The sequence below is a fragment of the Salvelinus fontinalis genome, chromosome 18 (assembly GCF_029448725.1).
Source record: "Salvelinus fontinalis isolate EN_2023a chromosome 18, ASM2944872v1, whole genome shotgun sequence".
NCBI lineage: Eukaryota > Metazoa > Chordata > Actinopteri > Salmoniformes > Salmonidae > Salvelinus > Salvelinus fontinalis.
The window spans coordinates 61,816,083-61,842,701 of NC_074682.1; the positions used below are offsets into that span (position 1 = coordinate 61,816,083).

The 26,619-nt window shown below is 48.7% G+C and overlaps 2 protein-coding genes across 4 annotated transcripts in view; both read right to left on the bottom strand.

Annotated features, from left to right (window-relative positions):
• Positions 1 to 1,751, bottom strand: part of LOC129815843 (lysine-specific demethylase phf2-like) — a 278,038-nt gene extending 276,287 nt beyond the window's left edge. Inside the window, exon 1 of one of the 2 annotated variants that reach the window (XM_055870000.1) lies at positions 1,104 to 1,751. In XM_055870000.1, the coding sequence (XP_055725975.1) occupies positions 1,104 to 1,201 (98 nt within the window). In that variant the 5' untranslated portion in view covers positions 1,202 to 1,751. The remainder of the gene's footprint in view (positions 1 to 1,103) is intronic. The other variant, XM_055870001.1, reaches the window with a different exon arrangement.
• Positions 1,752 to 8,392: 6,641 nt separating this feature from the next.
• Positions 8,393 to 26,619, bottom strand: part of LOC129815844 (constitutive coactivator of PPAR-gamma-like protein 1 homolog) — a 37,025-nt gene continuing 18,798 nt past the window's right edge. For both annotated transcript variants that reach the window (XM_055870004.1, XM_055870005.1), the window contains exon 5: positions 8,393 to 8,945. In XM_055870004.1, coding sequence (XP_055725979.1) covers positions 8,538 to 8,945 — 408 coding nt within the window. In that variant the 3' untranslated portion in view covers positions 8,393 to 8,537. The remainder of the gene's footprint in view (positions 8,946 to 26,619) is intronic.

Sequence of the window (26,619 nt, forward strand, 5' to 3'; positions counted from 1 at the left end):
CTATTTTCTGTTTAGAATAAGTGATCGAAATAGAAAATGATCCGATTCCCACCATTAGTTAAGGGTTTACTGCCCTATATTTGGGGACATTAAAACGTACAAAGGACATCACCACAAAAAACGAAATGGAGCGAAAAAAAGACGCGGCAGATTTCCATTATTATCGGCGAATAGAGTCGTTTCAAATACATGACGTGTAGATGTAACCTTCAAGTCATTTGCACATTTTTCCAGTAAAAAAAATCTAGTCAGTCAACAAAGCAACGCTGCAACGTCTATCAATGGGCAAGCCGACTAAAGTCAACCGCTCCGTTTAGACGGAGTTGAGCGGCGACTAGTGAGGCCGTAGTTCCGACGTTAAAATACAATGAAGTTGTCAAACACCAGGGATTTCAGCACCCAAAGAAAGGCATTATCCTGTGTAAATATCGGCTGTTCTTTGGGTGCTGAAATCCGTAGTTTAAAGAATATATAAACTCTATTTATGTGACGTTTGAACTCCAGTCCACTGACACTGGTCGCCGCACAACTCCATCATAAATCGTGGAGTTGAGTTTATTCGGCTATGAAAGGGGATTCAAACCGCCTGGCTGGACGGGAGCGGGCTATTGTCAGAGGAGAGTTGGACTCGTGCTTTTCTAAACGGTTTTACAACGTGACCAAGCAATAAAACAATCAAAGTGTCAAATAAACGCCGCTGTTCCGATGTGATTTGAACGGTGGGACATGTGAACATGATGCAGACTGAAAAGCGTCTCGGCGGTCTGTTGTAGACACCAACTGTTCGGTTCTATCCGACGCTGCTCCGCCACAACAATGCTAATGTAGACACACGACATACAGCGGGGGAAATGCTCGTAGAAATACAACGAAATCATGCAAACAAGTAGAATATTAAAATGACTACATAGCTGGGAGAAACATGTTTTTGCGCTAATGTCACAACCGAGTGGTGTATATTTAACTCCGCCTTCTTCAAGCGGCCTCGCTCTTGTGCTAATTCAGATGTGGACAGAGTGCAACAAACTGTCAAAGCACTAAAACACCCGGATAAATACAATGCAAACGGACACAAAATCCCCCCGATAGGTTGAAACAATTACCTTCCGTGAAACCAGTCCTTGCAGGCGTCACATTCGATCATAAACTGAGTAACGTCGTACGGCAATCTGCAGATGCAATATACTGGTACAGTCGCCATGTTTGATCATTGACAACAACGTCGGATAGGAGGGAGAGAAACGGGGCAGCAGCAACTCTCCTGCAACAAAATACAAGATGAAAACCTTCCACAAGCACAAGCTAGCCCGTTCCGTTGGACATTAATGGAAATCCCAAAAGCCGAGCATCCGCTGATGTTGCATTGAGGTGGTTATCGTGTTGATGATGTAGCGCCGAGGTCGATAACGTTCCTGAGGTGCATCATTGTTTTCCTGCCCCCTGCTCGCTGTACAGTATTGAACCGCTCACAAACCGACTGAACATCTATTCTCGTTGCATTGTAATATCTGTTACGTCAGCGTGGAAAACCGTCCAGTACTCTTCGCTGGCTCGCATCAGATGAATGAATCTCACGAACGGTGCAGCTGTTTCAGCGGGGATCCCGGGACGTTCCAAATCGTTAAGCGTTATTCGTACGGTTGTCGGTAGAGAAATTGACCGATGTTTACCTGCTCGATCAAATATAGATTGTGTCCGTATCACCGCGGGACATAACGGAGATGAGATGGAGCCAACCGTTATCATGATTATAATGCATCCATATATATATATAACCTACATTTTCGTCTTATATCAATCCGTTTTAATTAACATAAATATATTATTTAATAAAAAATAAATATAACCAGCTGTTTATCTCCCTATTTATACTCTGCGCTGTATGCAAAAAAAAAAAGCTATATCAAAATGTAATTATCAATTTCATAATGTATTACTTTATTAAATAGTGATGGATCAAAATGAGGTAAAAGACCGTTTATTTTCCCGTAGGTGGTATTGACACACTTAAGCCCTTGTTCATGACTTTCATGCCACATAAGAGTCACCGGATGAAGGCGTCTTCTGTACCGGGGACTTTCGTTAAGCGCCCCGCTGCTCGGTCTGAACATTAACACGTATCGCTTGCAGTACGGTATTGAAAGCACAAAAACCTGATCTTTCATATCAGCAAGAAGAAGTAAAAAATAAATGTTCAATTGATACACGCATTTATAGGGTTAGTGTTTGTGCTTCCATGCGCCCATATCTCCACGTTACAGCGGGTTTACAGAAGACAGAAGTTAGACAGACCACCGAATGAACGTTAGCTATCTAGCATGTGTTTAATAACGGAAGGACGCCAGAAACGCGTCCGCTGCAACTGTGATAAAGCCGGTTAAGACAGTGCAGTAAGAGTATATTTTTCATTTGTGAAATAATTTTATTGTGATATGAAAGTTAAGGGCTTTGTATTTCTAGAACCGTACCGGAATTGATAATCGATTCACGTTGAGATGGACTATTTGACTGGCAGAGTCAGTCTACCTCTGAAAAGAACATACAAGGTCCTTGGACCTTAATAAGGGATAATGGTAGGTTCCTTAAGAGTACATCTTGGACTAAGACACTATGAGATCAAACAGGGTAGAGACTGAAATTATAATTAGTGGTTTGAAGTGTAATTGACTTTTCCTTAGACCATTACAGATTAATTACACAGTCATCCGATTGTTTCTCTGACTGAATTAGCTACAGTGGATTGCTGTGAATAGCTACTGTACATTTAAACGACATTGATACATTGTATTTTTATGAATGAATCTGCTACACAGAGGTCCGAGTCAGCAACGACAGAATTACTGTGGTGTATAAAAAAATGTCTATTCTCCATTTTGTTATACTTTGTGAAAAATGTCAAAGATTGGATCACACAAAAAAAAGAAAAAGATAGATATTAGCCACACAAAAAAAATTGATATGATGTATTATATGATAATAAAAAAGCAAATTATACTAAAATAATATAATTTTATTAAGCATTGTAAGTTGCATTCAATTGCCTTCAAATACATCACACTCAATCATCAACCAACAGTAGTTCATTCTTTAACAACCCATATGAGTTAGGCAGAAAATTCTTGTCAACTTACGTCAAGGTATCCTATATAGCTCTTACATACTCATATCCTATATAGCTCTTGCAGGGGGGGGGGGGGGCTGGGGGTACACCGTTTCTCTGTTTACTAGAGTGTGAAGAAAAGCTTCAGGAGAATTACATGGAAAAAGTAGTTATTAATGATTCTGGTAACAGAAGTACAATAAGTCTGAGTTAAACACTAAAAAGTAAATATCCAAATGTACTTGATGCTAAAGTCTCTCTGAGGGGCATCGTGCCAACTCAGCTACATAAAAAGGGGCTTCTTCAAATCAAAAGCATTTCATAAACAGTTTTTTTTACTTTTTTTTATATGCCTGCGTTTCAAATGGCACCTTTTTTCCCTATGCATTGCATTACCTTTGACCTTTGACCAGGGCCCATTAGGGACACTACTTGCCAGAGTCCCACTGGACCCGTACCACAAATCTCCGTCTCCCTGGCAACAGAGAACAGTAAAAGTCAATATGTTTAAAAAAAAAAAAAAAGATGACGCTGAATCTCCCAGCATTCCACGGTAGTGCATCACATAGGGAATATAGTTCCACAGTTAAGAGAGACGGGTTACTAATATCAATAGCGGAAAACGGCAACAGAGCGCAGTGAGGAGTAGTAACATCAGGGTTATTTAACAATATTCAAAGTTGGCTAGAATAGATACATGTAGTCTAGTTTGTTGTTGTGGTTGATTAAATCCCAATATCACAATACATTTAAAACGGTTAAAAAGTAGATCATTTGATTGGTGACTATAACAGTTATACCAGCCTGGTAACGCTGGCTATTAACCTCTGTATTTAGACGAGCCAGCGGCCTCAGTTCTCTATGTCGGGATGAGGGGGGTGGGGGTGGGGTGGGGGGGGACATGCATCATAACGACGCACCGTTTAAAATGGTGGAACCATGCAGAAAGTGGAGTTGAAACGGAGCGCGGTAGTAACTATGTTGGATCGTCAAGGAAACCACATTGTTCGCTGACGGCGGTTTGACACACGTCAGGGTTGATTGGTTGGTTTGACACACGTCAGGGTTGATTGGTTGGTTTGACACACGTCAGGGTTGATTGGTTGGTTTGACACACGTCAGGGTTGATTGGTTGGTTGAAGAACTGTTTAGCATCTCTTTTTTTGATTTGTTTTTAAAATAACTTTTATTTCTTGCAATGTTTATTTTATTTTTTTTAATAATAGCTAAAGTATAACATATAGGCTAGGTAAATAAAGATGCAGGGGTTTTAATCTACTACAGTAATTAATCATTTAAACAACGTCTGCAGATCTGAACACAATAAGGGGCCACTGCGATCAGAGCCCTATATATAACCTTGTATATTCGTATAGGACCTAATGGTATATAACATACAGGGCCTTCAGCAAGTATTCACACCTCTTGACTTTGTCCACATTTTGTTTTGTGAGATTAAAATTGATTTAATTGTTTTTTTTTTTTTTTTAATTGTCAACGATCTACACAAAATACTCTGCAATGTCAAAGTGGAAGAAAAATTCTAACATTTGTAAAAAAAAAAAAAAAAAAATGTTTTAAAAAAAATGTATGGAAAAGAAAACACTAATATATTTTGATTAGATAAGTATTAAACCCCCTGAGTCAATAGATGTTAGAATCACTTTTGGCAGCAATTACAGCTGTGTGTCTTTCTGGGTAAGTCTCTAAGACCTTTGGACACCTAATATTTGCACGTGGTCCCGTGTGGCTCAGTTGGTAGAGCATGGCGCTTGCAACGCCAGGGTTGTGGGTTCATTCCCCACGGGGGACCAGAATGAATATGTATGAATGAATATGCATAGCCCACAGTCCTCCTAGTTGGGAAAAACAATCCAAAGCCAATAGGTTTAATCTGAATAAAACACCAGCTAGCATTTTAATACATTTATGGGAAGTAATACAATTCATGATATCAAAACTTGATCTACACTCATGTTGCTATTAAAAAAAAAACTAAACGTTTGTAAAAAAAAATATATATATATATTTACATAAAACGTGTACAGAATTTCCATGAGCCGCCATGGCAACTATAGATTGTAAGTAATACTAATTGATTCGACACCTCCCTCCTCTGACCAGTCATCACCACCTCCCTCCTCTGACCAGTCATCACCGCCTCCCTCCTCTGACCAGTCATCACCGCCTCCCTCCTCTGACCAGTCATCACCGCCTCCCTCCTCTGACCAGTCATCACCGCCTCCCTCCTCTGACCAGTCATCACCACCTCCCTCCTCTGACCAGTCATCACCACCTCCCTCCTCTGACCAGTCATCACCGCCTCCCTCCTCTGACCAGTCATCACCGCCTCCCTCCTCTGACCAGTCATCACCACCTCCTCTGACCAGTCATCACCACCTCCCTCCTCTGACCAGTCATCACCACCTCCCTCCTCTGACCAGTCATCACCACCTCCCTCCTCTGACCAGTCATCACCACCTCCCTCCTCTGACCAGTCATCACCACCTCCCTCCTCTGACCAGTCATCACCACCTCCCTCCTCTGACCAGTCATCACCACCTCCCTCCTCTGACCAGTCATCACCGCCTCCCTCCTCTGACCAGTCATCACCGCCTCCCTCCTCTGACCAGTCATCACCGCCTCCCTCCTCTGACCAGTCATCACCGCCTCCCTCCTCTGACCAGTCATCACCACCTCCCTCTGACCAGTCATCACCACCTCCCTCCTCTGACCAGTCATCACCACCTCCCTCCTCTGACCAGTCATCACCACCTCCTCTGACCAGTCATCACCGCCTCCCTCCTCTGACCAGTCATCACCGCCTCCCTCCTCTGACCAGTCATCACCACCTCCCTCCTCTGACCAGTCATCACCGCCTCCCTCTGACCAGTCATCACCACCTCCCTCCTCTGACCAGTCATCACCGCCTCCCTCCCTCTGACCAGTCATCACCGCCTCCCTCCTCTGACCAGTCATCACCGCCTCCCTCCTCTGACCAGTCATCACCGCCTCCCTCCTCTGACCAGTCATCACCGCCTCCCTCTGACCAGTCATCACCACCTCCCTCCTCTGACCAGTCATCACCACCTCCCTCCTCTGACCAGTCATCACCACCTCCCTCCTCTGACCAGTCATCACCACCTCCCTCCTCTGACCAGTCATCACCGCCTCCCTCCTCTGACCAGTCATCACCGCCTCCCTCCTCTGACCAGTCATCACCGCCTCCCTCCTCTGACCAGTCATCACCACCTCCCTCCTCTGACCAGTCATCACCACCTCCCTCCTCTGACCAGTCATCACCGCCTCCCTCCTCTGACCAGTCATCACCGCCTCCCTCCTCTGACCAGTCATCACCACCTCCTCTGACCAGTCATCACCGCCTCCCTCCTCTGACCAGTCATCACCACCTCCTCTGACCAGTCATCACCGCCTCCCTCCTCTGACCAGTCATCACCGCCTCCCTCCTCTGACCAGTCATCACCACCTCCCTCCTCTGACCAGTCATCACCGCCTCCCTCCTCTGACCAGTCATCACCGCCTCCCTCCTCTGACCAGTCATCACCGCCTCCCTCCTCTGACCAGTCATCACCGCCTCCCTCCTCTGACCAGTCATCACCGCCTCCCTCCTCTGACCAGTCATCACCGCCTCCCTCCTCTGACCAGTCATCACCACCTCCCTCCTCTGACCAGTCATCACCGCCTCCCTCCTCTGACCAGTCATCACCGCCTCCCTCCTCTGACCAGTCATCACCGCCTCCCTCCTCTGAACAGTCATCACCACCTCCTCTGACCATCTACCGTACAGCTATGAACATCCAGATCCTCACGACCATCTGCTGGAAGCTTCAAGAAGAACTCAGACTTGATCGAAGTTAAATAATTTAAAATAAATAAAAAACACACTAAATTAGCTGATCTAATCAGACTGATTTAGCTAGTAGCTACTATTGTAACCTAGTTTTATTTATTTAAAAGGGGACCAAAATGAAAATACATTTTCATGATTTTTAAAATGCATTATCCACGTGTTTTTAAATGCATTATCCACGTGTGTTTTTAAATGCATTATCCACGTGTGTTTTTAAATGTATTATCCACGTGCGGCTGTGTTTTCAAATGCATTATCCACGTGTGTTTTTAAATGCATTATCCACGTGTGGTTTTAAATACATTATCCATGTGTCTTTTTAAATGCATTATCGCCGTGTGTTTGTGTTTTTAAATGCATTATCCACGTGTGTTTTTAAATGCATTATCTGTGCGTGTTTTTAAATGCATTACCCGCATGTGTTTTTAAATGCGTTATCCGCATATGTTTTTGAATGCATTATCCACGTGTGGTTTTAAATGCATTATCCACGTGTGGTTTTAAATGCATTATCCACGTGTGTTTTTAAATGCATTATACGCGTGTGTTTTTAAATGCATTATCCACGTGTGTTTTTAAATGCATTATCGCCATGTGTTTTTAAATGCATTATCGCCATGTGTTTTTAAATGCATTATCGCCGTGTGTTTTTAAATGCATTATCCACGTGTGGCTGTGTTTTTTTAAATGATCCAATAAATCCATTTTCATCTATCCACGTCTAAAGTAGTGCACTATATACGGACTAGGGTGCCATTTGGGAAGCATCCTGTGACTCCATCTGCTTCACTGTTGTTAAAACTCTCAAAACGTTATTTACTGTGACAACAAAGTTACAATGGCAAATATATGGTGCCAAGTATATACTGGAGGAGCATCTTAACCTATAAGGAACTAACAGGAGACAAACGCGTTGTGGTTTCAGTATTATCTTAAGAATAAGGGTAAAAGTACCGTTCTCTTTTACCAGTCTGAGACTGGCCTCCTATTCCCTACGTAGTGCACTACTTTTGACCAGAGTCCAATTGTCAACCCTAATGGGTCCTGGTCAAAAGTAGTGCACTATGTAGGGAATAGGATGTCACATTTGGGACACAAACCATGGTCGTATCACGGTCGATATCATGTCGATATCAGCGGAGAGAGAGTGGAGTGGACTGACTGGCCCAGTCCTCTGTAGCTAATAGTATTTATTCTGTTTAGTACTGGTCTGCTCAGATCTCTTGTTAAAAAAGGAGAAATTATCCTCATTCTGGGTTTTTTTTTAATCCGGTTGACGTCATCGAAAAAGGGGGTCTGAATTAAATTTTCTCATGTTCTCTACAGAGGGGTAAAGATACACATATTCCAAATGGCACCTTATTGCCCATGTAGTGCACTACTTTCGACCAGAGGCCTATGGGAAGTATAACCCTGGGGGGGGGGGGGGGGGGGGCCCTCTGGTCAAAACTACTGCACTATATAGGGAGCTGTTTGGAATGCATACAATATGGAACAGCAACTGTAGGCTTCCTTACATCCTCTCACTCGTTCTTCACCCTCTCTACAAAAACATAGTTTTCATTTTTACTCTTCTGTTTGTAAGACAGAGGCGGCTGCCCTCAGAGGTTCTGCCGCGTCTCTGAGACAGGCGCCGTCTGTGTTTAGTGCATTTAGGCGGGGGTTAGTATTGCACATCTTGGAGTCGCTGCTAAAGGCACTTTCTGGTTGGATATTCACAGCCCTGCTTTCTCTCACCTCCATGACCTGATCTTTCAGCTGCTCTACCTCACTCTCCTCCACTTCCCCCTCCTCCTCCCTCTCCTCCTCCAGTCCCTCCTCCCTCTCCTCCAGTCCCCCCTCCTCTCTCTGCTCCAGTCCGTTCTCTGTAGTGGACCCGTCGGAAGACAGCATAACGGGAGATTTCTCCTTCTCCTCAGTCTGCAACTTCTTCCTCTCCTTCACCTCACTGGCTAAGGAGTAGGTAGGCTTACTCTGGTGGGGAGAGAGACAATGAGAGGGAGGGAGAGAGACAATGAGAGGGAGGGAGAGAGACAATGAGAGGGAGGGAGAGAGACAATGAGAGGGAGGGAGAGAGACAATGAGAGGGAGGGAGAGAGACAATGAGAGGGAGGGAGAGAGACAATGAGAGGGAGGGAGAGAGACAATGAGAGGGAGGGAGAGAGACAATGAGAGGGAGGGAGAGAGACAATGAGAGGGAGGGAGAGAGACAATGAGAGGGAGGGAGAGAGACAATGAGAGGGAGGGAGAGAGACAATGAGAGGGAGGGAGAGAGACAATGAGAGGGAGGGAGAGAGACAATGAGAGGGAGGGAGAGAGACAATGAGAGGGAGGGAGAGAGACAATGAGAGGGAGGGAGAGAGACAATGAGAGGGAGGGAGAGAGACAATGAGAGGGAGGGAGAGAGACAATGAGAGGGAGGGAGAGAGACAATGAGAGGGAGGGAGAGAGACAATGAGAGGGAGGGAGAGAGACAATGAGAGGGAGGGAGAGAGACAATGAGAGGGAGGGAGAGAGACAATGAGAGGGAGGGAGGGAGAGAGACAATGAGATGGAGGGAGAGAAAATGAGAGGGAGGGGGAGAGAGAATGAGAGGGAGGGGGGGGGGAGAGAGAGGGAGGGGGGGAGAGAGAGGGAGGGGGGGAGAGAGAGAGGGAGGGGGGAGAGAGAGAGAGGGAGGGGGGGAGAGAGAGAGGGAGGGGGGGAGAGAGAGAGAGGGAGGGGGGAGAGAGAGAGAGAGGGTGGGGGGAGGGAGAAGAAACAATTAATATTTATATCACTAAGTACAGATCAGCACTACATCAAGGGCAGATCAGCATGAAATGACTTCTACTCCAGCATGTTATACAGAACCTTCTACTCCAGCATGTTATACAGAACCTTCTACTCCAGCATGTTATACAGAACCTTCTACTCCAGCATGTTATACAGAACCTTCTACTCCAGCATGTTATACAGAACCTTCTACTCCAGCATGTTATACAGAACCTTCTACTCCAGCATGTTATACAGAACCTTCTACTCCAGCATGTTATACAGAACCTTCTACTCCAGCATGTTATACAGAACCTTCTACTCCAGCATGTTATACAGAACCTCAAATAACTGTGAGAAAAAGATAATGAATGAATTCATGACTGATGAGAAAGCCTTTCCTCTCCTGCAGGAACAGGGATGAAGACAGAGACACACCAGGCTGTTTCTACTGGAGGACAGAGAGAAACAGACCTCAGAGTCAGTCACAACCATAATGACTGGAGAGGACGGGGACGACGACGGGTGGAGGAGAGGACGGGGACGACGACGGGTGGAGGAGAGGACGGGGACGACGACGGGTGGAGGAGAGGACGGTGACGACGACGACGGGTGGAGGAGAGGACGACAACAGGTGGAGGAGAGGACGGGGACGACGACGGGTGGAGGTGAGGACGGGGACAACGACGGGTGGAGGAGAGGACGGGGACAACGACGGGTGGAGGAGAGGACGGGGACAACGACAGGTGGAGGAGAGGACGGGGACAACGACAGGTGGAGGAGAGGACGGGGACGACGACGGGTGGAGGAGAGGACGGGGACAACGACAGGTGGAGGAGAGGACAACAGGTGGTGGAGGAGAGGACGGGGACGACGACGGGTGGAGGAGAGGACGACGGGTGGAGGAGAGGACGGGGACAACGACGGGTGGAGGAGAGGACGGGGACGACGACGGGTGGAGGAGAGGACGGGGACGACGACGGGTGGAGGAGAGGACGGGGACGACGACGGGTGGAGGAGAGGACGGGGACGACGACGGGTGGAGGAGAGGACGGGGACGACGACGGGTGGAGGAGAGGACGACGACGGGTGGAGGAGAGGACGACGACGGGTGGAGGAGAGGACGGGGACGACGATGGGTGGAGGAGAGGACGGGGACGACGAGGACGACAGGTGGAGGAGGAGAGAGGGTGCCTGTATAAAGACCTGGGCGAGAGAGGACGGGGACGACGACGGGTGGAGGCCTGCATATAGACAATATCACCATCATCCAGCACTGATTAAAAAAAAAATAAAAAAAGGTGCTTTGAACAAGATATTTTCTGACTAACATTGAAAGGCAAGATTTGTTCCTGTAATAGAAACACAATTTCAACCTCAGTTTCTTGGTCAAGGTATCGATTGTGCTGTTTAAAATTAAACTTTTAATCTAACCAAATCCCAAGAGACTTATAGGAGGTGACCCTATGATTATAATCAATGTGCTGGTCTGTTACAGTTCAAATCTGCAAGTGACTCCATCTGTTAACTTTCAGGGAAGAGAAAACCATAGACTTAGTTTTCCTTTCATTAAGAACAAGTTTCAATTAGAAAAGCTGCCTTTGACTAACATCAAAAGCCAACAGTAAAGTCCTGAAAAGCCTTCTCAATATTAGACGCGCTAGAATCAATAATTGTGTCATCGGCATACAGATGGAGATTTGAAGAGTCCACAGTCTTCCCTGTATCATTTATATACCGTGTGAAAAGGATCGGACCTACAATTGAGCCCTGAGGAACTCCTTTTGTAAGCCTGGTAAACTCCTGAGCTACACACTGTGTTCTGTCAGAAAGGCAGGTTCTGGAACCAAATCAATGCATCGACACTTAAACCTGTTTTAGTCTATACAACAGCAGGGCGTGGTCGACAGTGTTGAAGGCCAACAGCAGGGCGTGGTCAACAGTGTGGAAGGCCAACAGCAGGGCGTGGTCAACAGTGTGGAAGGCCAACAGCAGGGCGTGGTCAACAGTGTTGAAGGCCAACAGCAGGGCGTGGTCAACAGTGTGGAAGGCCAACAGCAGGGCGTGGTCGACAGTGTTGAAGGCCAACAGCAGGGCGTGGTCAACAGTGTTGAAGGCCAACAGCAGGGCGTGGTCGACAGTGTGGAAGGCCAACAGCAGGGCGTGGTCAACAGCAGGGCGTGGTCAACAGTGTTGAAGGTCAACAGCAGGGCGTGGTCAACAGTGTTGAAGGCCAACAGCAGGGCGTGGTCAACAGTGTTGAAGGCCAACAGCAGGGCGTGGTCAACAGTGTCGAAGGCCAACAGCAGGGCATGGTCAACAGTGTTGAAGGCCAACAGCAGGGCGTGGTCAACAGCAGGGCGTGGTCAACAGTGTGGAAGGCCAACAGCAGGGCGTGGTCAACAGTGTTGAAAGTCAACAGCAGGGCGTGGTCAACAGTGTTGAAGGCCAACAGCAGGGCGTGGTCAACAGTGTTGAAAGTCAACAGCAGGGCGTGGTCAACAGTGTTGAAGGCCAACAGCAGGGCGTGGTCAACAGTGTGGAAGGCCAACAGCAGGGCGTGGTCAACAGTGTTGAAGGCCAACAGTAGGGTGTGGTCAACAGTGTTGAAGGCCAACAGCAGGGCATGGTCAACAGCAGGGCGTGGTCAACAGCAGGGCGTGGTCAACAGCAGGGCATGGTCAACAGTGTTGAAGGCCAACAGCAGGGCGTGGTCAACAGTGTGGAAGGCCAACAGCAGGGCGTGGTCAACAGTGTTGAAGGCCAACAGTAGGGCGTGGTCAACAGTGTTGAAGGCCAACAGCAGGGCGTGGTCAACAGTGTGGAAGGTCAACAGCAGGGCGTGGTCAACAGTGTGGAAGGTCAACAGCAGGGCGTGGTCAACAGTGTTGAAGGCCAACAGCAGGGCGTGGTCAACAGTGTTGAAGGCCAACAGCAGGGCATGGTCAACAGTGTTGAAGGCCAACAGCAGGGCGTGGTCAACAGTGTTGAAGGCCAACAGCAGGGCGTGGTCAACAGTGTTGAAGGCCAACAGCAGGGCGTGGTCAACAGCATGGCGTGGTCAACAGCAGGGCATGGTCAACAGTGTTGAAGGCCAACAGTAGGGTGTGGTCAACAGTGTTGAAGGCCAACAGCAGGGCGTGGTCAACAGCAGGGCGTGGTCAACAGTGTTGAAGGCCAACAGCAGGGCGTGGTCGACAGCAGGGCGTGGTCGACAGTGTTGAAGGCCAACAGCAGGGCGTGGTCGACAGCAGGGCGTGGTCGACAGTGTTGAAGGCCAACAGCAGGGCGTGGTCGACAGTGTTGAAGACCAACAGCAGGGCGTGGTCAACAGTGTCGAAGGCCAACAGCAGGGCATGGTCAACAGTGTTGAAGGCCAACAGCAGGGCGTGGTCAACAGCAGGGCGTGGTCAACAGTGTTGAAGGCCAACAGCAGGGCGTGGTCGACAGTGTGGAAGGCCAACAGCAGGGCGTGGTCGACAGTGTTGAAGGCCAACAGCAGGCCGTGGTCAACAGTGTTGAAGGCCAACAGCAGGGCGTGGTCGACAGCAGGGCGTGGTCAACAGTGTTGAAGGCCAACAGCAGGGCGTGGTCGACAGTGTTGAAGGCAAACAGCAGGGCGTGGTCAACAGTGTAGAAGGTCAACAGCAGGGCGTGTTCAACAGTGTGGAAGGCCAACAGCAGGGCGTGGTCAACAGTGTGGAAGGTCAACAGCAGGGCGTGGTCAACAGTGTGGAAGGCCAACAGCAGGGCGTGGTCAACAGTGTGGAAGGCCAACAGCAGGGCGTGGTCAACAGTGTAGAAGGCCAACAGCAGGGCGTGGTCAACAGTGTTGAAGGCCAACAGCAGGGCGTGGTCAACAGTGTGGAAGGTCAACAGCAGGGCGTGGTCAACAGTGTCGAAGGCCAACAGCAGGGCGTGGTCAACAGTGTTGAAGGCCAACAGCAGGGCGTGGTCAACAGTGTGGAAGGCCAACAGCAGGGCGTGGTCAACAGTAGGGCGTGGTCAACAGTGTGGAAGGCCAACAGCAGGGCGTGGTCAACAGTGTAGAAGGCCAACAGCAGGGCGTGGTCAACAGTGTGGAAGGTCAACAGCAGGGCGTGGTCAACAGTGTTGAAGGCCAACAGCAGGGCGTGGTCAACAGTGTGGAAGGTCAACAGCAGGGCGTGGTCAACAGTGTCGAAGGCCAACAGCAGGGTGTGGTCAACAGTGTCGAAGGCCAACAGCAGGGCGTGGTCAACAGTGTCGAAGGTCAACAGCAGGGCGTGGTCAACAGTGTCGAAGGCCAACAGCAGGGCGTGGTCAACAGTGTTGAAGGCCAACAGCAGGGCGTGGTCAACAGTGTGGAAGGCCAACAGCAGGGCGTGGTCAACAGTGTGGAAGGCCAACAGCAGGGCGTGGTCAACAGTGTGGAAGGCCAACAGCAGAGCGTGGTCAACAGTGTGGAAGGTCAACAGCAGGGCGTGGTCAACAGTGTTGAAGGTCAACAGCAGGGCGTGGTCAACAGTGTTGAAGGCCAACAGCAGGGCGTGGTCAACAGTGTTGAAGGCCAACAGCAGGGCGTGGTCAACAGTGTGGAAGGTCAACAGCAGGACGTGGTCAACAGTGTGGAAGGTCAACAGCAGGGCGTGGTCAACAGTGTTGAAGGTCAACAGCAGGGCGTGGTCAACAGTGTGGAAGGTCAACAGCAGGGCGTGGTCAACAGTGTTGAAGGCCAACAGCAGGGTGTGGTCAACAGTGTGGAAGGTCAACAGCAGGGCGTGGTCAACAGTGTCGAAGGCCAACAGCAGGGCGTGGTCAACAGTGTCGAAGGCCAACAGCAGGGCGTGGTCAACAGTGTTGAAGGTCAACAGCAGGGCGTGGTCAACAGTGTCGAAGGCCAACAGCAGGGCGTGGTCAACAGTGTTGAAGGCCAACAGCAGGGCGTGGTCAACAGTGTGGAAGGCCAACAGCAGGGCGTGGTCAACAGTAGGGCGTGGTCAACAGTGTGGAAGGTCAACAGCAGGGCGTGGTCAACAGTGTGGAAGGTCAACAGCAGGGCGTGGTCAACAGTGTTGAAGGCCAACAGCAGGGCGTGGTCAACAGTGTGGAAGGTCAACAGCAGGGCGTGGTCAACAGTGTGGAAGGCCAACAGCAGGGCGTGGTCAACAGTGTGGAAGGTCAACAGCAGGGCGTGGTCAACAGTGTGGAAGGCCAACAGCAGGGCGTGGTCGACAGTGTTGAAGGCCTTCGATAAGTCAATAAAAATTTTGATTTTTCTTGTCCTGAGCATCTAGAATATCACCTAAGACCTTACTGCAGTAATGGTACTATGCTTGGCTCTACAACCTAACTTACTGCAGTAATGGTACTATGCTTGGCTCTACAACCTAACTTACTGCAGTAATGGTACTATGCTTGGCTCTACAACCTAACTTACTGCAGTAATGGTACTATGCTTGGCTCTACAACCTTACTTACTGCAGTAATGGTACTATGCTTGGCTCTAAAACCTTACTTACTGCAGTAATGGTACTATGCTTGGCTCTAAAACCTAACTTACTGCAGTAATGGTACTATGCTTGGCTCTACAACCTTACTTACTGCAGTAATGGTACTATGCTTGGCTCTACAACCTTACTTACTGCAGTAATGGTACTATGCTTGGCTCTAAAACCTAACTTACTGCAGTAATGGTACTATGCTTGGCTCTAAAACCTAACTTACTGCAGTAATGGTACTATGCTTGGCTCTAAAACCTTACTTACTGCAGTAATGGTACTATGCTTGGCTCTACAACCTAACTTACTGCAGTAATGGTACTATGCTTGGCTCTACAACCTTACTTACTGCAGTAATGGTACTATGCTTGGCTCTACAACCTTACTTACTGCAGTAATGGTACTATGCTTGGCTCTACAACCTAACTTACTGCAGTAATGGTACTATGCTTGGCTCTACAACCTTACTTACTGCAGTAATGGTACTATGCTTGGCTCTACAACCCGACGAATTGAGACGAAACTGAGTTAATGCTTTGGTGTAATGACATTTCACACAGAACACTGGAATCACACAGTAATGACATATCACACGGTAATGACATATCACACAGTAATGACATATCACACATAACACTGTAATGACACAGTAATGACATATCACACAGTAATGACATATCACACAGAACACTGTAATCACACGGTAATGACATATCACACAGAACACTGTAATCACACGGTAATGACATATCACACAGTAATGGCATATCACACAGAACACTGTAATCACACAGTAATGACATATCACACAGAACACTGTAATGACATATCACACAGTAATGACATATCACACAGACCACTGTAATCACACTGTAATGGCATATCACACAGAACACTGTAATGGCATATCACACAGAACACTGTAATGACATATCACACGGTAATGACATATCACACAGAACACTGTAATGACATATCACACAGTAATGACATATCACACAGTAATGGCATATCACACAGAACACTGTAATCACACAGTAATGACATATCACACAGTAATGACATATCGCACGGCAATGACATATCACACGGTAATGACATATCACACAGTACACTGTAATGACATATCACACAGTACACTGTAATGACATATCACACAGTACACTGTAATGACATATCACACAGTACACTGTAATGACATATCACACAGAACACTGTAATGACATATCACACAGAACACTGTAATGACATATCACACAGAACACTGTAATGACATATCACACAGAACACTGTAATGACATATCACACAGTACACTGTAATGACATATCACACTGTAATGACATATCACACAGACCACTGTAATGACATATCACACAGAACACTGTAATGACATATCACACAGTACACTGTAATGACATATCACACAGAACACTGTAATGACATATCACACAGTACACTGTAATGACATATCACACAGAACACTGTAATGACGTACTGCCCACAGAGAGAGAGACGATCTGTATTCTGCTGAGCGATACATATTCTAATGTTCTCACAATGCAGTGTCAATGTCAACCCACTATTCATTATTTATACAACGGGGGGGTCTAATCCTGAATGCTGATTGGTTAAAACCAGATCCCAGCCGGTGTCTATTCCACATAGTTATCACCGGCTAAATCTATGACGTTAAAATGTACCCTGTTCCATCTGACTGAGCATTCTACTGTCTCATCAGCCCAGCCAGGCAATTTATAAACTTGATCTCGACTATAAAAAGCATCTTGACATTATCTCACATTTCCTTTACGACTAACATTTAGTTTTCAACAGTATCAACCTTGTTGTCTGTCTCTCCGACATTAGCAACATGGTTTCAATATCGAAATTTGATCTCCAGCTGTCCCGTAGTAATGAACGTGTCGGGAGTCGGGACGAGAGAGACATCGTTTCTCAGCCAGTCCAAATCATGAATCAGCATCATTTTTATGGATATATACAAAGAAATGTCAATAGAAAACAGCTCTAATGAGACGACGTACAGCTGGTTTACAGCCTTTCCAGCTTCAGTTTGAAGTGATTGTGTTGTCGGCTGTGTTGTCGACTGTGTTGCTGGCTGTGTTGCTGGCTGTGTTGTTGGCTGTGTTGTTGGCTGTGTTGTTGGCTGTGTTGTTGGCTGTGTTGTTGGGTGTGTTGTTGGCTGTGTTGTTGGCTGTGTTGTCGGCTGTGTTGTCGGCTGTGGTGTCGGCTGTGTTGTCGGCTGTGTTGTTGGCTGTGTTGTTGGCTGTGTTGTCGGCTGTGGTGTCGGCTGTGGTGTCGGCTGTGTTGTCGGCTGTGTTGTCGGCTGTGTTGTCGGCTGTGTTGTTGGCTGTGGTGTCGGCTGTGGTGTCGGCTGTGGTGTCGGCTGTGTTGCTGGCTGTGGTGTCGGCTGTGGTGTCGGCTGTGGTGTCGGCTGTGGTGTCGGCTGTGGTGTCGGCTGTGGTGTCGGCTGTGTTGTCGGCTGTGTTGTCGGCTGTGTTGTCGGCTGTGGTGTCGGCTGTGGTGTCGGCTGTGGTGTCGGCTGTGGTGTCGGCTGTGTTGTCGGCTGTGTTGTTAGCTGTGTTGTCGGCTGTGGTGTCGGCTGTGGTGTCGGCTGTGGTGTCGGCTGTGGTGTCGGCTGTGGTGTCGGCTGTGGTGTCGGCTGTGTTGCTGGCTGTGTTGCTGGCTGTGTTGTCGGCTGTGTTGTCGGCTGTGTTGTCGGCTGTGTTGTCGGCTGTGTTGTCGGCTGTGTTGTCGGCTGTGGTGTCGGCTGTGTTGTCGGCTGTGTTGTCGGCTGTGTTGTCGACTGTGTTGTCGACTGTGTTGTCGGCTGTGTTGTCGACTGTGTTGTCGGCTGTGTTGTCGGCTGTGTTGTCGGCTGTGGTGTCGGCTGTGTTGTTGGCTGTGTTGTTAGCTGTGTTGTTAGCTGTGTTGTTGACTGTGTTGTTGGCTGTGTTGTTGGCTGTGTTGTTGGCTAGCTCCTCTGAACAACAGTGTCCTGATGAGAGAGCACATTTTCTACGCCAGGGTGAAATCACGTCTCATTAGCTCATTGTTATGGTTGTATCCAAATAAATGTCACTAGAAAACAGCTTAAACAAATGCAGCTACTGTTGTTATTCTGTTTGACGTGACTGTAAATTAGCCGTAGTTGGCTAGCTACCAAGCAAGGGATAAGAACGTTGACAGCCAGTATGGCAATGGAACATTTAGAACGAATGACTGGGTCGCGTCCCATAGATACAGAACAACGACTGGGTCGCGTCCCATAGATACAGAACAACGACTGGGTCGCGTCCCATAGATACAGAACAACGACTGGGTCGCGTCCATAGATACAGAACAACGACTGGGTCGCGTCCATAGATACAGAACAACGACTGGGTCGCGTCCATAGATACAGAACAACGACTGGGTCGCGTCCATAGATACAGAACAACGACTGGGTCGCGTCCATAGATACAGAACAACGACTGGGTCGCGTCCATAGATACAGAACAACGACTGGGTCGCGTCCATAGATACAGAACAACGACTGGGTCGCGTCCATAGATACAGAACAACGACTGGGTCGCGTCCATAGATACAGAACAACGACTGGGTCGCGTCCCATAGATACAGAACAACGACTGGGTCGCGTCCCATAGATACAGAACAACGACTGGGTCGAGTCCATAGATACAGAACAACGACTGGGTCGCGTCCATAGATACAGAACAACGACTGGGTCGAGTCCATAGATACAGAACAACGACTGGGTCGCGTCCATAGATACAGAACAACGACTGGGTCGCGTCCATAGATACAGAACAACGACTGGGTCGCGTCCATAGATACAGAACAACGACTGGGTCGCGTCCATAGATACAGAACAACGACTGGGTCGCGTCCATAGATACAGAACAACGACTGGGTCGCGTCCATAGATACAGAACAACGACTGGGTCGCGTCCATAGATACAGAACAACGACTGGGTCGCGTCCATAGATACAGAACAGCGACTGGGTCGCGTCCACAGATACAGAACAACGACTGGGTCGCGTCCATAGATACAGAACAACGACTGGGTCGCGTCCCATAGATACAGAACCAAAAGACTGAACGACTGGGTCGCGTCCCATAGATACAGAACCAAAAGACTGAACGACTGGGTCGCGTCCCATAGATACAGAACAACGACTGGGTCGCGTCCATAGATACAGAACAACGACTGGGTCGCGTCCACAGATAGAGAACAACGACTGGGTCGCGTCCATAGATACAGAACAACGACTGGGTCGCGTCCCATAGATACAGAACCAAAAGACTGAACGACTGGGTCGCGCCCCATAGATACAGAACCAAAAGACTGAACGACTGGGTCGCGTCCCATAAATACAGAACAACGACCGGGTCGCGTCCATAGATACAGAACAACGACTGGGTCGCGTCCATAGATACAGAACAACGACTGGGTCGCGTCCATAGATACAGAACAACGACTGGGTCGCGTCCATAGATACAGAACAACGACTGGGTCGCGTCCATAGATACAGAACAACGACTGGGTCGCGTCCATAGATACAGAACAACGACTGGGTCGCGTCCATAGATACAGAACAACGACTGGGTCGCGTCCCATAGATACAGAACCAAAAGACTGAACGACTGGGTCGCGTCCATAGATACAGAACAACGACTGGGTCGCGTCCATAGATACAGAACAACGACTGGGTCGCGTCCATAGATACAGAACAACGACTGGGTCGCGTCCATAGATACAGAACAACGACTGGGTCGCGTCCATAGATACAGAACAACGACTGGGTCGCGTCCATAGATACAGAACAACGACTGGGTCGCGTCCATAGATACAGAACAACGACTGGGTCGAGTCCATAGATACAGAACAACGACTGGGTCGCGTCCATAGATACAGAACAACGACTGGGTCGCGTCCATAGATACAGAACAACGACTGGGTCCATAGATACAGAACAACGACTGGGTCGCGTCCATAGATACAGAACAACGACTGGGTCCATAGATACAGAACAACGACTGGGTCGCGTCCATAGATACAGAACAACGACTGGGTCGCGTCAATAGATACAGAACGACGACTGGGTCGCGTCCATAGATACAAAACAAAAAGACTGGGTCGCGTCCATAGATACAGAATAAAAAGACTGAACGACTGGGTCTAGTCCATAGATACAGAACAACGACTGGGTCGCGTCCATAGATACAGAACAACGACTGGGTCGCGTCCATAGATACAGAACAACGACTGGGTCGCGTCCATAGATACAGAACAACGACTGGGTCGAGTCCATAGATACAGAACAACGACTGGGTCGCGTCCATAGATACAGAACAACGACTGGGTCGCGTCCATAGATACAGAACAACGACTGGGTCGAGTCCATAGATACAGAACAACGACTGGGTCGCGTCCATAGATACAGAACAACGACTGGGTCGCGTCCATAGATACAGAACAACGACTGGGTCGCGTCCATAGATACAGAACAACGACTGGGTCGCGTCCATAGATACAGAACAACGACCGGGTCGCGTCCATAGATACAGAACAACGACTGGGTCGCGTCCATAGATACAGAACAACGACTGGGTCCCGTCCATAGATACAGAACAACGACCGGGTCGCGTCCATAGATACAGAACAACGACTGGGTCGCGTCCATAGATACAGAACAAAAAGACTGAACGACTGGGTCGCGTCCATAGATACAGAACAACGACTGGGTCGCGTCCATAGATACAGAACAACGACTGGGTCGCGTCCATAGATACAGAACAACGACCGGGTCGCGTCCATAGATACAGAACAACGACTGGGTCGAGTCCATAGATACAGAACAACGACTGGGTCGCGTCCATAGATACAGAACCAAAAGACTGGGTCGCGTCCATAGATACAGAACAACGACTGGGTCGCGTCAATAGATACAGAACAAAAAGACTGAACGACTGGGTCCATAGATACAGAACAACGACTGGGTCGCGTCCATAGATACAGAACAACGACTGGGTCGCGTCCATAGATACAGAACAACGACTGGGTCGCGTCCATAGATACAGAACAACGACTGGGTCGCGTCCATAGATACAGAACAACGACTGGGTCGCGTCCATAGATACAGAACAAAAAGACTGAACGACTGGGTCGCGTCCATAGATACAGAACAAAAAGACTGAACGACTGGGTCGCGTCCATAGATACAGAACAACGACTGGGTCGCGTCCATAGATACAGAACAACGACTGGGTCGCGTCCATAGATACAGAACAACGACTGGGTCGCGTCCATAGATACAGAACAACGACTGGGTCGCGTCCATAGATACAGAACAACGACTGGGTCGCGTCCATAGATACAGAACAACGACTGGGTCGCGTCCATAGATACAGAACAACGACTGGGTCGCGTCCATAGATACAGAACAACGACTGGGTCCATAGATACAGAACAACGACTGGGTCGCGTCCATAGATACAGAACAACGACTGGGTCGCGTCAATAGATACAGAACGACGACTGGGTCGCGTCCATAGATACAGAACAACGACTGGGTCGCGTCCATAGATACAGAATAAAAAGACTGAACGACTGGGTCTAGTCCATAGATACAGAACAACGACTGGGTCGCGTCCATAGATACAGAACAACGACTGGGTCGCGTCCATAGATACAGAACAACGACTGGGTCGCGTCCATAGATACAGAACAACGACTGGGTCGCGTCCATAGATACAGAACAACGACTGGGTCGCGTCCATAGATACAGAACAACGACTGGGTCGCGTCCATAGATACAGAACAAAAAGACTGAACGACTGGGTCGCGTCCATAGGTACAGAACAACGACTGGGTCGCGTCCATAGATACAGAACAACGACTGGGTCGCGTCCATAGATACAGAACAACGACTGGGTCGCGTCCATAGATACAGAACAACGACTGGGTCGCGTCCATAGATACAGAACAACGACTGGGTCGCGTCCATAGATACAGAACAACGACTGGGTCGCGTCCATAGATACAGAACAACGACCGGGTCGCGTCCATAGATACAGAACAACGACCGGGTCGCGTCCATAGATACAGAACAACGACTGGGTCACGTCGATAGATACAGAACAACGACTGGGTCGAGTCCATAGATACAGAACAACGACTGGGTCGCGTCCATAGATACAGAACAACGACTGGGTCGCGTCCATAGATACAGAACAACGACTGGGTCGCGTCCATAGATACAGAACAAAAAGACTGAATGACTGGGTCGCGTCCATAGATACAGAACAACGACTGGGTCGCGTCCATAGATACAGAACAACGACTGGGTCGAGTCCATAGATACAGAACAACGACTGGGTCGCGTCCATAGATACAGAACATAAAGACTGGGTCGCGTCCATAGATACAGAACATAAAGACTGGGTCGCGTCCATAGATACAGAACAACGACCGGGTCGCGTCCATAGATACAGAACAACGACTGGGTCGCGTCCATAGATACAGAACAACGACTGGGTCCATAGATACAGAACAACGACTGGGTCGCGTCAATAGATACAGAACGACGACTGGGTCGCGTCCATAGATACAGAACAACGACTGGGTCGCGTCCATAGATACAGAATAAAAAGACTGAACGACTGGGTCTAGTCCATAGATACAGAACAACGACTGGGTCGCGTCCATAGATACAGAACAGCGACTGGGTCGCGTCCATAGATACAGAACAACGACCGGGTCGCGTCCATAGATACAGAACAACGACTGGGTCGCGTCCCATAGATACAGAACAACGACTGGGTCGAGTCCATAGATACAGAACAACGACTGGGTCGCGTCCATAGATACAGAACAACGACTGGGTCGCGTCCACAGATACAGAACTAAAAGACTGAACGACTGGGTCGCGTCCATAGATACAGAACAAAAAGACTGAACGACTGGGTCGCATCCATAGATACAGAACAACGACCGGGTCGCGTCAATAGATACAGAACAAAAAGACTGAACGACTGGGTCGCGTCCATAGATACAGAACAACGACTGGGTCGCGTCCATAGATACAGAACAACGACTGGGTCGCGTCCATAGATACAGAACAACGACTGGGTCGCGTCCATAGATACAGAACAACGACTGGGTCGCGTCCATAGATACAGAACAACGACTGGGTCGCGTCCATAGATACAGAACAACGACTGGGTCGCGTCCATAGATACAGAACAACGACTGGGTCGCGTCCCATAGATACAGAACAACGACTGGGTCGCGTCCATAGATACAGAACAACGACTGGGTCGCGTCCATAGATACAGAACAACGACTGGGTCGCGTCCATAGATACAGAACAACGACTGGGTCGCGTCCATAGATACAGAACAACGACCGGGTCGCGTCCATAGATACAGAACAACGACTGGGTCGCGTCCATAGATACAGAACAAAAAGACTGAACGACTGGGTCGCGTCCATAGATACAGAACAACGACTGGGTCGCGTCCATAGATACAGAACAAAAAGACTGAATGACTGGGTCGCGTCCATAGATACAGAACATCGACTGGGTCGCGTCCATAGATACAGAACAACGACTGGGTCGCGTCAATAGATACAGAACAACGACCGGGTCGCGTCCATAGATACAGAACAACGACCGGGTCGCGCCCATAGATACAGAACAACGACTGGGTCGCGTCCATAGATACAGAACAACGACTGGGTCGCGTCCATAGATACAGAACAACGACTGGGTCGCGTCCATAGATACAGAACAACGACTGGGTCGCGTCCATAGATACAGAACAACGACCGGGTCGCGTCCATAGATACAGAACAACGACTGGGTCGCGTCCATAGATACAGAACAACGACTGGGTCGAGTCCATAGGTACAGAACAACGACTGGGTCGAGTCCATAGATACAGAACAACGACTGGGTCGCGTCCATAGATACAGAACAACGACTGGGTCGCGTCCATAGATACAGAACAACGACCGGGTCGCGTCCATAGATACAGAACAACGACTGGGTCGAGTCCATAGATACAGAACAACGACTGGGTCGCGTCCATAGATACAGAACAACGACTGGGTCGCGTCCATAGATACAGAACAAAAAGACTGAACGACTGGGTCGCGTCCATAGATACAGAACAAAAAGACTGAACGACTGGGTCGCGTCAATAGATACAGAACAACGACTGGGTCGCGTCCATAGATACAGAACAACGACCGGGTCGCGTCCATAGATACAGAACAACGACTGGGTCGCGTCCATAGATACAGAACAACGACTGGGTCGCGTCCATAGATACAGAACAACGACTGGGTCGCGTCCATAGATACAGAACATAAAGACTGGGTCGCGTCCATAGATACAGAACAACGACTGGGTCGCGTCCATAGATACAGAACAACGACTGGGTCGCGTCCACAGATAGAGAACAACGACTGGGTCGAGTCCATAGATACAGAACAACGACTGGGTCGCGTCCATAGATACAGAACAACGACTGGGTCACGTCCATAGATACAGAACAACGACTGGGTCGCGTCCATAGATACAGAACAAAAAGACTGAACGACTGGGTCGCGTCCATAGATACAGAACAAAAAGACTGAATGACTGGGTCGCGTCCATAGATACAGAACAACGACTGGGTCGCGTCCATAGGTACAGAACAACGACTGGGTCGCGTCCATAGATACAGAACAACGACCGGGTCGCGTCCATAGATACAGAACAACGACTGGGTCGCGTCCATAGATACAGAACAACGACTGGGTCGCGTCCATAGATACAGAACAACGACCGGGTCGCGTCCATAGATACAGAACAACGACTGGGTCGCGTCCATAGATACAGAACAACGACTGGGTCGCGTCCATAGATACAGAACAACGACTGGGTCCATAGATACAGAACAACGACTGGGTCGCGTCCATAGATACAGAACAACGACTGGGTCGCGTCCCATAGATACAGAACAATGACTGGGTCGCGTCCATAGATACAGAACAACGACTGGGTCGCGTCCATAGATACAGAACAACGACTGGGTCGCGTCCATAGATACAGAACAAAAAGACTGAACGACTGGGTCGCGTCCATAGATACAGAACAACGACTGGGTCGCGTCAATAGATACAGAACAACGACCGGGTCGCGTCCATAGATACAGAACAACGACCGGGTCGCGTCCATAGATACAGAACAACGACTGGGTCGCGTCCATAGATACAGAACAACGACCGGGTCGCGTCCATAGATACAGAACAACGACTGGGTCGCGTCCATAGATACAGAACAACGACTGGGTCGCGTCCATAGATACAGAACAACGACTGGGTCGCGTCCATAGATACAGAACAACGACCGGGTCGCGTCCATAGATACAGAACAACGACTGGGTCGCGTCCATAGATACAGAACAAAGACTGGGTCACGTCCATAGATACAGAACAACGACTGGGTCGCGTCCATAGATACAGAACAACGACCGGGTCGCGTCAATAGATACAGAACAACGACTGGGTCGAGTCCATAGATACAGAACAACGACTGGGTCGCGTCCATAGATACAGAACCAAAAGACTGGGTCGCGTCCATAGATACAGAACAACGACTGGGTCGCGTCAATAGATACAGAACAACGACTGGGTCGCGTCCATAGATACAGAACAACGACTGGGTCGCGTCCATAGATACAGAACAACGACTGGGTCGAGTCCATAGATACAGAACAACGACTGGGTCGCGTCCATAGATACAGAACAACGACTGGGTCGCGTCCATAGATACAGAACAACGACTGGGTCGCGTCCATAGATACAGAACAACGACTGGGTCGCGTCCATAGATACAGAACAAAAAGACTGAATGACTGGGTCGCGTCCATAGATACAGAACATCGACCGGGTCGCGTCCATAGATACAGAATCAAAAGACTGAACGACTGGGTCGCGTCCCATAGATACAGAACAACGACTGGGTCGCGTCCATAGATACAGAACAACGACTGGGTCCCGTCCATAGATACAGAACAACGACTGGGTCGCGTCCATAGATACAGAACAACGACTGGGTCGCGTCCATAGATACAGAACAACGACTGGGTCGCGTCCATAGATACAGAACAACGACTGGGTCGCGTCCCATAGATACAGAACAACGACTGGGTCGCGTCCATAGATACAGAACAACGACTGGGTCGCGTCCATAGATACAGAACAACGACTGGGTCGCGTCCATAGATACAGAACAACGACTGGGTCGCGTCCATAGATACAGAACAACGACTGGGTCGAGTCCATAGATACAGAACAACGACCGGGTCGCGTCCATAGATACAGAACAACGACTGGGTCGC